Source organism: Heptranchias perlo, chromosome 25 (assembly GCF_035084215.1).
Source record: "Heptranchias perlo isolate sHepPer1 chromosome 25, sHepPer1.hap1, whole genome shotgun sequence".
Classification (NCBI taxonomy): domain Eukaryota; kingdom Metazoa; phylum Chordata; class Chondrichthyes; order Hexanchiformes; family Hexanchidae; genus Heptranchias; species Heptranchias perlo.
Window position 1 is genome coordinate 13734432 of NC_090349.1, and position 16515 is coordinate 13750946.

Consider the following 16515-nt stretch of genomic DNA (forward strand, 5'->3'; position numbering starts at 1 on the left):
TAGCATATTGCTTTTGCTGTTTAGCATGCATGTAGTGCCGTGTTGTAGCTTCATCAGGTTCACACCTCATTTTTCGGTACGCCTGGTGCTGCTCCTGGTCTGCACAATTGGAATGGATCCCATATCAGCAAATAGAAGTTAACTTGATTTACCGACTCATTAAAAGGGACAGAGTAATCTTCACACTGGCAGGCAGCAGTATAGGAAAATGCAATGTCCAAAATGCCCAGTGCAACCAGCAAGTCCTTGTGTTGCTTTGTGCTTAACCTGGAGCGGAGCCTGATTGGCTGGCGGTGACCCCTTGGTGACCCCAGCGCCGCCTCTCCATAGCTACCGAGTCTTACCGACCAGCCGCCATTTTGAAATCAGCGGCAGCGAACTGAGGCTCCCGGGGCCGCTGGTCAGCAAAAAGGAACCGAGCGGGACCGGGAGAGGCAAACGTTGGACCGTGAGAGAAAGTGCGAAGCTTTGGTTATTACCGGTTTAAAGTTTGCTCACTCTCATCCCCTTCCCCCACTCCCCTCCCTCCCTGGCCGCAGTGTTTGGATCCCCGCTGAGATGAGTAACTCGGGTAACAAGACGGACGGTAAAGAGAAGAAGAAGCAGGGCGGCAGCGTGCTCAACAGGATGAAGAGCAAGAAGAACCCGGAGCCCGACGGCCTATCCCCCGTCACTGAGTCTGAGCTGCTGCAGAAGGACAGCATCAGCCCGCTCAACGTGCTGTGTCTACAGATTGCCACCGACAGTAAGCGTCTGCTTCACCTTCGCAGCTGGCGGGTAGCGGGGTGGGTGGGATATGGGTGTCCGGCCGGCGAACCGATCGTCATGTCTAGCATTCTGGCCGGTTAGGCCCCAGACTTGGTGTTCCCCGGCAGAATTGGTTGTGAGGGGAAGTGGATTGTAATCTAGTTGCAGTGACTTTTCTCCCATCCATTTAGTAAATTTAAGATACTCTTGATTTAATTGCTAATTATTCACTTTAATTAACTTCTTCCGATCCATTGAAGAAAGCGCGGTACTTAATCTATTCAGCTCTGAATTAATGATTCCCAGTGACAGCGGGGTAGTTGGTGATTAAAAGAGCTCCGGAAGATGCCTGCCTTGATTGAGCTCCTCTACACCTCCCTCCTTTCCAAAACAAATGTTTTTGAGTTAAATCTCCAAATCAGGCTGACCTGATGAATTGGGGATGCATTTAACTGGAAACCAAGTCATGCATACAGTAAGCTTTAGTAGATGCCTACGTTGGTGTGGAAGAAACTGATCTCTTTAAATGCTTGCTAAATGAGGGTAGGATTATTGCAAACCTGGAGACTCTGCACTTGAGAGTACGGAAATTAACATTAAAACAGGGAGCTAATATCAGCCCATGTCAACTCTTCAGCTTTCATTGTTGTGTCTTAATTAGTTTTCATATTTGCATCACTGCATTAAGTATAGCGAAACCTGTGCATTATGTCCACTGTTAGGAAGCGGTTTGCTAATTTAAACATTGAAAATGTTGGGATCGCCCTTGCATGATCTTCCCCAGCCCCCTCTCACTATTAGATTTAAATAACTTAAATTTACAAAGATGCTTACGTGCACTACTACTACACGCTTAATATGTTAAAGGTCATAAGCATTGCTAAAAGCTCCATTGTTTAAAGTTAATGGTGCAGGCTGCTGGTGATGTGAGAAATGAACATGTGAACAAGTAGGAAGGCAAACAGCTTATGCAGTGACAGTGCATCATCCAAGTTGTATCGGCAGCTGCTCGCAATGCTTTCCCCCGTTGGCAGGTGTCTCATTGAAGAGGGTGTGAAGTTCTTGTTTACTTAGCTGGTACAAGTTTTTTCTCCCTTTCTCCACCACTTCTTTTGGAGGAGCAGAATCTTGCTGAAGTACAGTTCCACGAGTGCTGGCTGCCCTCCAGAATTATATGCTCAAGTGCACATTTTTTGTCTGAGTCTAGGCACTGAGAATTGACAGCTGATTTAGCCATGTGGAGTGGCAAGGGCATTATGACCAAGCTCAATCATTCGATATCTATACATACATGATTTCTAGGGAGTTGGAATCCTGGCTGATTTTTTTTCCCTTCCCACTCATAACACAGGTGTCAGTTTTAATTTCTGCTCCTTCTAATCTCAACCAATTTTTATATGTTTTCTCTTTAATTAAGTGAGTTTGAATTCCTCTTATTTATCCAGTTTTTATATAATTCGCACTGTATGCAGATTATATTGCTGATTTGGCTCAGTGTCAAAATGCAGTCCAAAACAAACAAATATGCCAGTAATGAGACAATCTTGGTAGTGATTTTGCACTAATAACCATGCATGTTGGCTATAGTATAAATGCAGTGAGTGCAAAGCCTGCCAATTTTGGTGAGCTGTTATAGTGATATTCATATTTGGAAAGAGTCAATGATCCTTTTGCCTTTTTTTGTTGTTCTTAAAACAAACTCAATGGCAGTTGAAGATGGATCAGCAATGCCCCTTTTTACATATTTGAGCACACAAATGGAGCATATCTTTCACAAATTTTAAGATTGTGAGTAAAAGGTACAAGTGTGGTTCTCTGCTCACGTCATTGAGCAGAAAGCATTGAGTCAGCAGTAATTTGGTTAGTGTATAAAATGGCTGCACCTTGCACTAACTCAGTGGTTAAATGCACTTCCTGATGTGATAATTGAGTGACATTCAGGCTAGGAAGGTCCCAAGATTCAATTGCTGGTCTGTAATGAGTTAGCTGAATGCAGCTGGAGCAGTGGTGTTCTCCTGGGCTAGTGGGGAGGGGGACAAAATCTGCTCCTGATTGCTCTGCAGTTGTTCCTACCGGAAAGTATGTGCTTGTAAATATTGGATGAGGTTAAAGTCAAGCTTGGCTGTGATACCTCCTTTGAACTAATAGGCTACTGACAATTGCTGTCTAAATCACATGTGAAGAAGTCTGCTTGGATGATGTACTGGGGGGTTGCCAGGAGTCGGCATCTTCAGGAGAGAAGGAGAGAGAGAATACAAATAAAAGAAAAGCATACACTAAGTTCTGGAGTGCACTGTTCTTTTAGTAATATTGCTGGATTTGGTGGGTAAAATCTGCTCGTTGCTGTCCTGGTGCTGAAGAGTCTAAATGAGCTCCTGGATAATTTGATTAGCTGTTTTCATTCCTATGGTTAAAATCTTTTTTTACTAAGCTGTACTGAGGAACTGTCTGAAGATTATTTTCTTTGTTAATCCTGTGATAGCGGAGTATGAGTTTGCACTAACAGGCTGATTTTCTGGGGATAAGAGGAAAGAATTCTTTACTTTGCTATTAAACGACTGTAAATTAAATCAGCAAACCTAGTGATGAAAGGAAGCTTTGGGTGGAAATGCTGAGAGTCAGAGAGATGGCAGTTTTTCTCAGATTCACTCATGTTAGTTCCTGTGTGAGACATCATTGGTGTGGCCAGCTTTTACAAATACAGAAATGTTATGGATATTATCACATTTCATATATTTAAAAAAATAACCTTTTTCATTGTTTTTGTCCCATACAGATAATCTGGTGGTTATGTAAAACTTCTGATGGGCTCCTCGTGACTTCAGAAAAGAAAGTTTAGTCACTTACTTGGCCTGATTTTCTTTGACAGTATCCAGCAAATTTAACTTGACATTTGGTGGCTAATTGAAGTGGCACCCACCATGCGTCACTGTGCATTTATGGATTGTAATTTGCACTCCAGCGTGAACATGTGTCACTTAGTGGTACTGTAGTATTGATTTAAGTGCATTTGTTAAATGTCACAAAGAATTGGAATGCCGTGTAAAATAGCAAGCTATCAAATGTACTGCAGCACGTATATGTTATAATTACAAATACATAATCATGATGAAATTAACACTGGTCTACTGGATCAAGACCAGTAAATTTAGCAATATGGGGGAGTGTGATTGGTCACAGAATCAGTGAATGAATTCTGCTGCAGACCTTGTACTTAACTGCATTGCATTCAGACCAATGAGAAAAATTATGTTTGCAGACTGATTGCAGTTATCTGCTGGAACCATTTTGGACGCAAGCAGAGATTTTGTTTTGTTTGTTGACTGTGGAGCTGTTGGTGCTTTTAGCTCAACAGCCTTCAATCCTTGCACAGTTTGTTACATCATACTTGATGCGGCCTTATTTTGTGGGTTTCATTCCTGTCGAAATTCCATCCGATCTTTTGAACTTTTGCATTGGAAAGGTATCTAAAAGCTTTCAACTGCCTAATATGATAGATGCTACACTGACTTGACATGAGTATGATTCTCACCCTCCAGAGTTATTTCTGTTTAGGAAGGAACAGGGTTTTTACTAATCTAATAAGGGATTCATTTATCATTTCAGCCTATATTTTATGCTGTTGGTGTAGTTTAGACCTGGATGGCTAGTGCTGGGTTTTAGACAAACACAAATGGAAGCTTGTTGTTTGCACTTAATTTTCCAAGGTCAGTCCATTTGCACAGTTATGGGAGCGTGGAGCACACTTTTGGTAGGAGCAACAAATTTGTGCAAGTGACATTTAATGGGAAGGGAACAGTTAAAGGGAAGTGTTATAATAAGGGGCCAAAAATGTTGAAAGCCTTTGGAAAGGCTCAGAAGTCATCTCAGCTTATTAGCAGCCTTTGCTAAGATCGAAGAAAGAGGGGACTAAAACAACAGGAAAAATGAAGGAAATAGAAACCCTAGGTACATGTGTGTCTGCAGGCAGCTGACTCCTTATTTGATGGCTGCTGAAGTGCTGCATTTGCAGAATGCCTGCAAGGAGGTGGAGCCAAATTTCAGGCTGTAGCTAACTTATTATCACTGGATATATCAGTTGGCATATCCAGTGACACTGTGCTGCATGGTGACTGCAGGAGTCCTTGCAGCAAATATCACAGTTCTGACCTGGACCCTGTGAAGGTAGTTGCTGATGGTCATTGGCAGATAGGTATGCCAGAACTTGCAGATTTTGTTGGTGGCATTCTGATGTGTTTGGCCAATTGGTATGCTTTGTTTCATGCCATACCCCTGAAAACAATGACATACTGTGATCGGGTGCCACTGAGGAAGCATCCAAAAGTACGATTAGTTGGCATTCAAATATCTTGGTGGTGCTGTTGCCCCGGTGTGCCAGCTTCCTTTCGGAGGAGAAACCCTTGCATGCTCTAATCATCTGCCAATGCAAGGTATGTTCAGCTCTGCAGATGCTGATGTATGGGTACTGGTGGTTGGACACAGAACATTTCTTGACCTGCCTGGCATTCTTTCGTTGGCCCTCCCTCCAAACACTCCCTCCGAACATCTCAGGTAGGGGAGTGATTCCCATTGGGAAACCCAATGGTGCCACGAATGGTACTGGGGGCAAAAAACAAACAAATAAATGTACAAATGGCACAAAGGCTTGTGAGAAACTAAGTGCTAGCAGGGGAACAACATAAAAACTTAACCTTAATATTACTACGTCCTTTCCATGATATTCTGTATACTTAACCACCACTGAACATATAGCTGGAACTGCAGGGCTATAAAAATCATTATTATATAGCACACACATGGGACTGTAGTTTGTATGATTATTACAAGGGATTGAGAAATGGTGAAACTTGATAGAGGTAGATATGGATAGAGCAATGTTAAAATGAAGCCAAGTAGTGGATGGGTTAGTCTTGAACAAAGCATCTAGGGAAGACAACTTTGACAGATCTTTCTACTGATGTTGAATGACAGGTAAAAACTGTTCTTTTATTGCTGAATTGGTGAGGTTGAACATTACTTTGATTTAATCCATGCAGGATATGAAACATATAATACAGAAGATCATAGTGCAATAAAGCATTCAAGGGGTCAAGATTAAAAAAGTAATCTAAGGCAGAGCTACTTGAAATTACATAGAATTTACAGCACAGAAACAGACCATTTGGCCCAACTGGTCTGTGCTGGTGTTTATGCTGCACATGAACCTCCTCCCTATCAGCATATCCTTTCATTGCTTTCTCCTTCATGTTTTTATCTAGCTTCCCCTTAAATGCATCTATGCTAGTCGCCTCAACTACTCCTTGTGGTAGCAAGTTCCACATTCTAACTACTGTTAAATGTATTGCTATAAATACAAGATCACAGGTGAGTTGAAAGCAACTTGTTCATGAGCAGAAACTCTTTCTTGTATCCTTACAGAAATGAGAATACTTCACAGATTGGCTCACAAATTTGAGGAGGCTTTCTGTTCTCTCACTAATGCCATTAAAGCTTGGTGTTGAAGTTTTTCAGCCAAAACTGGTTGTTTAACTTTGGACATTTGTTTGCAGTTAGCTTTTTGAATATTGCCCACTTGAATTTTATGGTTGGGTCCTTTTTCTCTGCTGTGATTCTTTTATCCATAGAGAGGGGAATTTCCAGTCTCAAATGTGCAGCTTGCTTTCGGTCTGGCTAATAACCTGAAAAACAGTTCTTCAGTCTGTGACTTCTCAATTATGTACTTCCGGTACCACCAGGTTCCCATTTATGAGATGTATGTCCTTGGTGCAGTTTACTTGGCTGCATCTCGTTAATGTCACTAAATCATAGAATCATAGAATGGTTATAGCACGGAAGGAGGCCATTCGGCCTGTTGAGTCCATGCCAGCTGTCTGCAAGAGCAATCCAGCTAGCCCTACTTCGCTGCCCTGTCCCCATAGTCTTGCAAATTTTTTCCCTTCAAGTACTTAACCAATTCCCTTTTGAAAGCCACGATTGAATCTGCCTCCACCACTCCCTCAGGCAGTGCATTCCAGATCACAACCACTCGCTGTGTTAAAAAAAATGTTTTTTTCTCATGTTGCCTTTGGTTCTTTTGCCAATCACCTTAAATCTATATCCTCTGGTTCTTGACTCCTCCGCCATTGGGAATAGTTTCTTTCTATCTACTCTGTCCAGATCCTTCAAAAATCCCTGCAGTTCAGGATTACATGTATTTTGTGAACGTGTAGAGTACTGGCACATTTTCTGTATTTAGGAATGCAATTGATGAAGGAGGCACACTTTTCAATTGGGGTCTTGAATTTGTGTCGAATGCATTTTGAAGTTTCACTACTTTAGATTACTGAAAATGGTTGCTTTCTGTTTTATTGGTCTGCAAGTTATTCTACTGCATTTGCTACAGACATGCATTGGAAAGAGTTCAGTTTCTCTCTCCTTTTTGGGAAACCACCCTGTTTATGCTTCAGGGAACTTTCAAAATAAGGAAAAGTGAGCAGCAGGATATCCTATCAGTTATCACTCTTGACAGCCTTCCAGCAGTTTTCATGGTGGTCAACGAGCATGTTAACTTTGCCACTGCAAATTCACCTGTGGCTGCTGATAGTGTTTATATTGGCCAGTGATCTGACCAGAAAACAAACCCCAGGATTTAGCCTGACTTGAACCCTGAAGTACAGCAGTGTAGTGGCTGTTGTACCGGACTAGCAGGCCAGCAGTCATGTCCTAAAATCCAAGTGTTGAAATTGAATTCAGTAAATCTGGTAATTTGTTCACCAGCACCAGAAAAATGACCATAAGTAAGCTCCTAGATAGCTCTGAGTACTGTTTGCTTTTGTAAAGGAGTTCACAAGAGCTGGTCTGCTTTCTGATCAGTTATGTTGTGACAAATGCGGCAGTGAATTTCGCAAAGCAAGGTTCTGTTGGACTGGCAGTCCCTTCTACCCAATCTCTTTGTTCCTGCTCCCCACTATGACTGGGAATCAGCTTTAAGCTCCCTATAACTGAGCTGTCACTGAGCCAAGCTGACAATCAACTAAGTCAACATGGCAGAATTCTTTTATAGTCAAAATCTTACTAATAGTCAAAATTTTATTTGCGTGCATAACAACACTTCAAAAATAATTCGTTGGCTGTGAAGCATTTTGGAATATCCTGAAACGTGAAAGGCGCAATATAAATGCAGATTCTTTATTTTAGTGATTCTCTTTATAAAGTGACCAATGATAACTAAATAGCAATTTGATAGGATGCTTGTCTCATAACTGTAGAGATTGCTGTAGAAATGTCAGTTGCTTCACACAGCTCAACCGACAAATGGTTTTGTACTCTTTCAACTGTACAAATATCTGGAAATTGTTAACTTCACCCTCCGTGGTCCTGATAACTTATTGCACACTATGTACTATAAAATCCAATCATTCAGCTTACCATGAGCAGCAACATAGGAGATGTGCTAGTATTTCCTTGGATTAACATCGCCATAGACTAACATGTTGGTGGCTAAAATTGTAACAGACTAGTTTATTAGTGGCTTTTTAATGAAAAAACCTGGATTTTTTTCTGTCTTTTTTTTCCTCACATCATTGTGAAAGGTGTCAATGTTGAGGAATGTAAAACATTTTTCACTTCCATCACCCAAGGTCAGCATTAAGTACTCTTAGATTAAATATAACACCGTTTGATACAGAGCAAAGCTCCAATTTTATTTTACTTCAACAATGCACCTTTATTGCTGGTCCCTATTGCAGCAACATGAATTTTTCTACTTCTCATATTAGCCATCTTTTTGACACCTCTGAATGAGAGAGATTGTCAATTAGCGCCAGATTGGGGGAGGTTTTGTGTTGTGGGTGAAAGCTTTCATGGTTAGTAAGTTTGCAGATGACACCAAGATTGGTGGCATTGTGGACAGTGAAGAAGGTTATCTAGGATTGCAACGGGATCTTGATAAATTGGGCCAGTGGGCCGATGAATGGCAGATGGAGTTTAATTTAGATAAATGTGAGGTGATGCATTTTGGTAGATCGAACCAGACCAGGACCTACTCCGTTAATGGTAGGGCGTTGGGGAGAGTTATAGAACAAAGAGATCCAGGAGTACAGGTTCATAGCTCCTTGAAAGTGGAGTCACAGGTGGATAGGGTGGTGAAGAAGGCATTCGGCATGCTTGGTTTCATTGGTCAGAACATTGAATACAGGAGTTGGGATGTCTTGTTGAAGTTGTACAAGACATTAGTTAGGCCACACTTGGAATACTGTGTACAGTTCTGGTCACCCTATTATAGAAAGGATATTATTAAACTAGAAAGAGTGCAGAAAAGATTTACTAGGATGTTGCCGGGACTTGATGGTTTGACTTATAGGGAGAGGTTGGATAGACAGACTTTTTTCCCTGGAGAGTAGGAGGTTTAGGGGTGATCTTATAGAAGTCTATAAAATAATGAGGGGCATAGATAAGGTAGATAGTCAAAATCTTTTCCCAAAGGTAGGGGAGTCTATAACGAGGGGGCATAGATTTTAGGTGAGAGGGGAGAGATACAAAAGGGTCCAGAGGGGCAATTTATTCACTCAAAGGGTGGTGAGTGTCTGGAACGAGCTGCCAGAGGCAGTAGTAAAGGCGGGTACAATTTTGTCTTTTAAAAAGCATTTGGACAGTTACATGGGTAAGATGGGTACATAGGGATATGGGCCAAGTGCAGGCAATTGGGACTAGCTTAGTGGTATAAACTGGGCGACATGGACATGTTGGGCCGAAGGGCCTGTTTCCATGTTGTAAACTTCTGTGATTCTATGAACTGGGCCATGACTGAATGAAATAGGTCTGAGACAATCAGGAGAAAGTGGGGACAAAAATCCCATTGAATTGGGTTGGATTTGAACCCAAATCCTGGAGGAAAAAGTTGCTAGTACACCCAATCTCCCTTCCTCCATCTCTTTTAATGATTTTTTAAAAATAAATATTGCTGTTGCTGAAGTTAGCAGAAGAATGCTTAATGTTTCTGTGACATTCCTCTGTCCACTACTTTAATGAAGGGGCTTATTTTAAATGTATAGCTTGAGGCTACTTAATAACTGGTTGAAACACCCTTGCATCACAAAGTACAAAAAAGCTTTACTGAATTATGCGCAAAAGATTGATCACTTGCAATATTGTGTGGCATTTGGAGAGTGACCTCTATTTTCCTAAAAGATTGCATTGCGGACTACTTTTCAGTTGAATAAGACAGTAGGTCACAGGGGCTTACCTTTGATCACTTAGTTTAGTGAACTTTGGGAATTGTTACACTGAAGCTTTGTGGGAAGGAAGTAATTTGTAAAGAGTTGAGCTGTATATTTTTTGTATATAATGTACCCTCAAGGGCATGCCATCCGTTTTTAAAAAAAAAATGTTTCAAACATACTTAAGGTAGGGATCTAATTTCCAGCTGGTTTTGCCTCCCTTGCACCCTGTCTCTGGGTCAGGGGAGTAATGACATTACATCTCGTTCTAATATGTGCGGCCCTGACAACTGGGTTATGCAACCAGTAAACAGGAATGTGTAGCTGGAGTCTGTTCAGCCCCATCATAGCCCTGGTGAGGTGGGAGTCTGATTCACTGTAAATAGTTTCTAGAAATATATTCTTTTTTCTTTGTCATTTTGGCAGAAACGGCAATATTCTGCTGGGCTGTGGCAAATTAAAATGTTGCTTGTTTTAACAGTCAATCTGTTGAATAAATCTTAAATGATTTCATCAGTGATAATATGTAGCAGGAAATTAAGTATGACTGTGCCAAAGATAAGTATTGAAGGATTATAACTTCACCCCACACCCACAGTAAAGAAATATCTTTGGATGCAATTAACAACTGGTGTGCCTAGAACGATACCTTGAAAGGTTTTGTCTAAATTGAGTTCTTTGATTTAAAAACAACAGAAATAGTGCCTGATTTGCCACTTCAATTGGTATTGCATATACAACTTAAATGACCAAATTGCATGCATTATCAGTCATTCCAAATGGTTGAGATCTTCATACATTTGCAAATTAACCTTGTTACCTAAATTATTTTTGGTGGGGCGGCGTTGCTTATTTATATACTCCAGACATTTGTGCAGTCTTTGAGCAGTGTGGCAGGGCCCAGACCTTAGATAACAGGAAATGTTCTTGAACAGTGGTACAGGAAGCCTGCTGTGATGATTGTTCACTTCTAGAATTTAAATTATTTGGTGGAGTCTGGCAAATTACTTGGCTAGTGCAAATATCAGAGCCAAGACTGGGATTCATAAACTGAGTTCCCAATTGAGTTCTTGCTGTTCATGAAAATAATTGGTTTGTTTATAAACAAACAATTAAATCTTATCTGCATGATTGAAATCAGCAGTTTTAGCAACAGATCAATGACTCTAGAAGTATGACAGGTCCACTGGACCAGGGAATTTATTAAAATAATCAAGAAGTTTTTTGTGCAAGTTTTTTTCCATTTCCCCTCCCTCCTGCCCCCCCCCCCCCCCCCAACATCTATCTTAAAGGTGGTACTTTTCCTGAGACTCCATACCATGGATCCTGGCAGTCTTCCAATGCCTTTCCCAAATGGCTGATCTTTAAATGTGAGCATAGACTATGCATAACAGTGGTCCAGTTGATTGTGGAAGGAATCTTACCTGAGCTTATCTTCTTATTTGAGGTCCACATCTGCGCTTTCTAGTAGCTACTGGATAATGACCAGGAGCAGGGACTCTGGATAATTTTGCCCCTGCTTAGTACTGAGGCCAATTGTAATGTCGCTCCTCCATAGTCTTTAGGCCAATTATGGTGCTCCAACTCTTGTTTGGCTCCAGTTAACTAATGCAGCACAGATTGGGAATCAAACCTGGAACCTGTATGGTGTAGTGCTTCATCAGGCAGTGGTTTTATGTATTCAAATCATTCAGGGTGCTTTGTGCAAGTTTTTCTACAAATGATCTCAGAGACTGGATAGTGCAGTGGGTTGTACACTAGCTTTTCACCAATGAGACTTGGGTTTGAATCCAGTCCATGTCTGTTTATTGACTTTAAGGGTGCAATGAGTTTGGTGCACTCAATTCAATTCATAAAGAAATATAGAACATACAAACAATGACTGACAGGAAAATACCTACTGGTTCATTCAGCCTGTCCTACACAACTGCGATTCCTTGTGCATCACAATATATACCCTCCCCACCCCATCCAAAGTCATGTAATTTCCTGGGAGAGGTGAAAAAACAGATTTAAAAATCCAGGCCAATTTGGGGGGGATAAATCTGAAAAATTCCTTTCTGGCCCCCTTAGGTGATCAAAACTAGCCCAGGAGACCACTCTGGCCCTGATTATTGTCATACGGTACTTACCTTTTGGATGAGGTGATCCCCGCCCCAGCCAGAAACAGATCCAGCTCTCGCTTGAAGGAATTCAGCGAATCGGCGTTCATCGCGTGAGCCGGCAGCCCGTTCCACAAGTCCACTATTCTCTGCGAAAGGAACCACCTCCTGACATCTAACCTAGTTCTGGAATTGTGACCCCCTGGTCCTCCATAACCTACTTAGTTGAAATAAGCTGTCTGCACAAACACAATCTATTTTCTTAATTATATAAACCTCGATCAAATCACCCCATAGTCTACGCTCCTCTAAAATGTAGAGTCACAGCTCTTTGAACCTAGCTTGGTAACTAAGATGTTTCAAACTGGGAATTAATCTAGTTGCCCTCGTCTGCACCCAAGTAGGCACAGGTTCACAATGTAAACTGCCCAAATTTGGCACTAAGTAAAACTTGTTCAGGGAGGATGCAGGTTGGATGGTGAATTAGAAACATATTGCAGTAGTGAAGTAGGGTAAATCTGAGGTTCGGGCTGAGGCACATTGTTGTGGAAGAGTTGGAGGCAGCTTTACTCTGCATCTAATGCTATATCTGACCTGGAAGTACTTGATGCTGACACTGGCTGTCCAAAACAGGGATGTGTTCCATTTCTCAGCACTCATTCCTCACCATGAACACAATGTTTACCAAAAATTACAAATGACATCTAAATGCTGCCATGTAAAACAGCAAATTTTATAGTTTCTGTTATATTGATGGACTAATGGTTTCTGCTGTTCAGCAGTCACTTGTCAGTTACTGATCCTGCCATCTTGTTGTTTAGGCTGTTTGCAATTGTAGCCATTGCCTTGGTGCTCGCATGTTGAATTTAAATATTGAAGCTTGTACTAAGACACTGAGAAAACCATTGAAGGAAATAGTTCATTCCTTCAGTTCCCCGTTAGTGATTGAAGGATGCATTTTGTATATTTTGCGTTTTCCCCTGTCCCTAATACCAAAACTATAAGGGTGTAATAACTGCTCTGCTGGGGTAAAGAGGATGGGGGGATACTGCTTTGAGGCAGAATTTGTCTTCCATGTTTCTATTTTCCATCTTCCTTCCCCAAGAAATGACTCTGCTTGTGTGCGTTGTATAAATGGGTAAAGTAGATAGTATAATTGGATTCAAGAGACAATTGAATGTATTTCTGGAGAGAGAAGGGATTGTGTGATATGGTTACAAGGGACGTAGGTGAGATTAATCTGTGGAAAAAAGGGTGTGATATTTGAGCCTAATAGCCTATTCCTGTTCATAAAAATGCTTATGTATTCATTACATTTAGTATTTAGTTGAGGGTGGGCATTTTTAAATTTGACGCTCAGGTTTCAATTTCTGGTCTGGTTGGTGTGGACTTTGTTAATGAAAGCCTTTATGGATCCACGTGGAAGCATTGAAATCATAAGTGACCTAACGATCGATCACACTTGTGCGCATTTATTCATTTTGGTATTTTGAAGGTTGTGGGGGGTAAAAAAAAAAGCTTATTACATTTACATTGAAAATGTATAGATGTATATCTAACATGTATGGTAATCAAATTATGCCAGTCTACAAGCAATGTTGATGCTTGATGATACAAATTTCCCCCCCTCTGGCATGTTACCTTTTAACTTTTTTTTAGGGTTTATTTCCCCCTCTTCCCTAAGCAGGTAACATGCTTCCAGCTCTGCAAATGATTCTTTATAACTGGCTATTGGAAGGAGTGTGAATGAAAGAGGCCCTGCTTCTGAGAAAAGGACTTTTCTACACTATTCTGCGCAAAGTAGCCTCTCAATTTGTAGTATACCCTCTTAAAGCTGATATTAAATTGTAAAAAACTGAAATGAGGGAAACTAATGCAAGGTTCTGCTTTATTGAAATTCTGGCTGCAGAATGTGTGCAATCTTGTTCTGGATTCCACAGTCTGAATGCATCACAGAGCTATATGTAATTTTTGCTACAGCCAGTACATGTAATTTTGCACATGTACAGCATAACTATTAATCCAGATTTCTGTAATCCTCTGTGTCTGACAAGCCTTGATTCTCAAACCAGTGCTGAATATAATTCTGCTGGAACAGTGCCTAGGCTTGTCGACAGTGCTATCAAGCGGCACTTACTCACCAATAACCTGCTCACCGATGCTCAGTTTGGGTTCCGCCAGGACCACTCGGCTCCAGACCTCATTACAGCCTTGGTCCAAACATGGACAAAAGAGCTGAATTCCAGAGGTGAGGTGAGAGTGACTGCCCTTGACATCAAGGCAGCATTTGACCGAGTGTGGCACCAAGGAGCCCTAGTAAAATTGAAGTCAATGGGAATCAGGGGGAAAACTCTCCAGTGGCTGGAGTCATACCTAGCACAAAGGAAGATGGTAGTGGTTGTTGGAGGCCACTCATCTCAGCCCCAGGGCATTGCTGCAGGAGTTCCTCAGGGCAGTGTCCTAGGCCCAACCATCTTCAGCTGCTTCATCAATGACCTTCCCTCCATCATAAGGTCAGAAATGGGGATGTTCGCTGATGACTGCACAGTGTTCAGTTCCATTCGCAACCCCTCAGATAATGAAGTAGTCCGAGCCTGCATGCAGCAAGACCTGGACAACATCCAGGCTTGGGCTGATAAGTGGCAAGTAACATTCGCGCCAGACAAGTGCCAGGCAATGACCATCTCCAACAAGAGAGAGTCTAACCACCTCCCCTTGACATTCAACGGCATTACCATCGCCGAATCCCCCACCATCAACATCCTGGGGGTCACCATTGACCAGAAACTTAACTGGACCAGCCATATAAATACTGTGGCTACGAGAGCAGGTCAGAGGCTGGGTATTCTGCGGCGAGTGACTCACCTCCTGACTCCCCAAAGCCTTTCCACCATCTACAAGGCACAAGTCAGGAGTGTGATGGAATACTCTCCACTTGCCTGGATGAGTGCAGCTCCAACAACACTCAAGAAGCTCGACACCATCCAAGATAAAGCAGCCCGCTTGATTGGCACCCCATCCACCACCCTAAACATTCACTCCCTTCACCACCGGCGCACTGTGGCTGCAGTGTGCACCATCCACAGGATGCACTGCAGCAACTCGCCAAGGCTTCTTCGACAGCACCTCCCAAACCCGCGACCTCTACCACCTAGAAGGACAAGGGCAGCAGGCGCATGGGAACAACACCACCTGCACGTTCCCCTCCAAGTCACACACCATCCCGACTTGGAAATATATCGCCGTTCCTTCATTGTCGCTGGGTCAAAATCCTGGAACTCCCTTCCTAACAGCACAGTGGGAGAACCGTCACCACACGGACTGCAGCGGTTCAAGAAGGCGGCTCACCACCACCTTCTCTAGGGCAATTAGGGATGGGCAATAAATGCCGGCCTTGCCAGTGACGCCCACATCCCGTGAACGAATAAAAAAAAAACAGCTGACTGCAACTTTGCCATGTGGCAATCAGAAGTGAAAGCCCGAGTTCAGTGCTCTGCATTGTCACCACTATTGATGTTAATTATGGTGCACTTAGCTTTGACTGGTGCCAAGGCAATTTAATGGTCAAGTAAGTCAATCATTTATGAGCAATGTTGTCATTAGGATTCAGTAAAGCACAATGGTGGGAATGTGCATCTTTGCTATGTCCACTTGAACTGAAAAGCACCCTGTAGTACAATTATAGATTTTGCTCTACCAAAGTTTGTGTGTGCCTGAAAAGACAAAGTTTTAAGCTGTACATCACCAGACTGAAGTACTAGTGGTGTGAGCAATGTTAGGCAATGAAGAGAATCCTACAATATTAAATGCTTGAGTGCAATTTTTCTTGTAGCATATTAGTACCAGTATGCTAAATAAACCAAGTGACAATGCTGTAAATTACAGCACCTTTTGAGCACTGATATGAAGCTGTTTGAAGTGGATTTCCCATAATGTTGCTCTTGTTGAGTGGGAAGTAACATTGTTGCAGTTGGAGGAGGAAGAAAGAAGTAACATGTTCACTGAAAAGATTTGGATATTTTTCAGGGAAGTAAGCATCATTATATGGCTCAAGTTTCTCAGAAATGAGGAAATTTTATGGAACTGTGATGGAAGCATGTTAGATTCCAGACTTGTTTCATTGTGGAGACAGAGGGTATGGCTGAGGTACTAAATGAATACTTCGCTTCACTATAGAAGAGGAAGCTGCCAATGTAGCAGTAAAAGAGGACGTAGGAGCGATATTGGATAGGATAAAAATAGATAAAGAGGAGGTACTTAAAAGGTTGGCAGTAGTCAAAGTAGAAAAGTAACCAGTTCCAGATGCATCCTAGGTTACTGATGGAAGTAAAGGTAGAAATTGCTGAGGCTCTGGCCACAGTTTTCCAATCCTCCTTAGATATGGGGGCGGTGCCAGAGTACTGGAGGATTGCAAATGTTAGACCCCTGTTCAAAAAAGGGGAGAGGGTTAAACCCGGCAATTATAGGCC

The 16515-nt window shown here is 42.0% G+C and overlaps 1 protein-coding gene across 1 annotated transcript in view; it reads left to right on the forward strand.

Annotated features, from left to right (window-relative positions):
* Positions 1–358: 358 nt before the first annotated feature.
* The window catches only part of unc119b (unc-119 lipid binding chaperone B), a 51178-nt gene continuing 35021 nt past the window's right edge, over positions 359–16515 (forward strand). The window contains exon 1 of the mRNA XM_068005660.1: positions 359–745. Coding sequence (XP_067861761.1) covers positions 559–745 — 187 coding nt within the window. The 5' untranslated portion in view covers positions 359–558. The remainder of the gene's footprint in view (positions 746–16515) is intronic.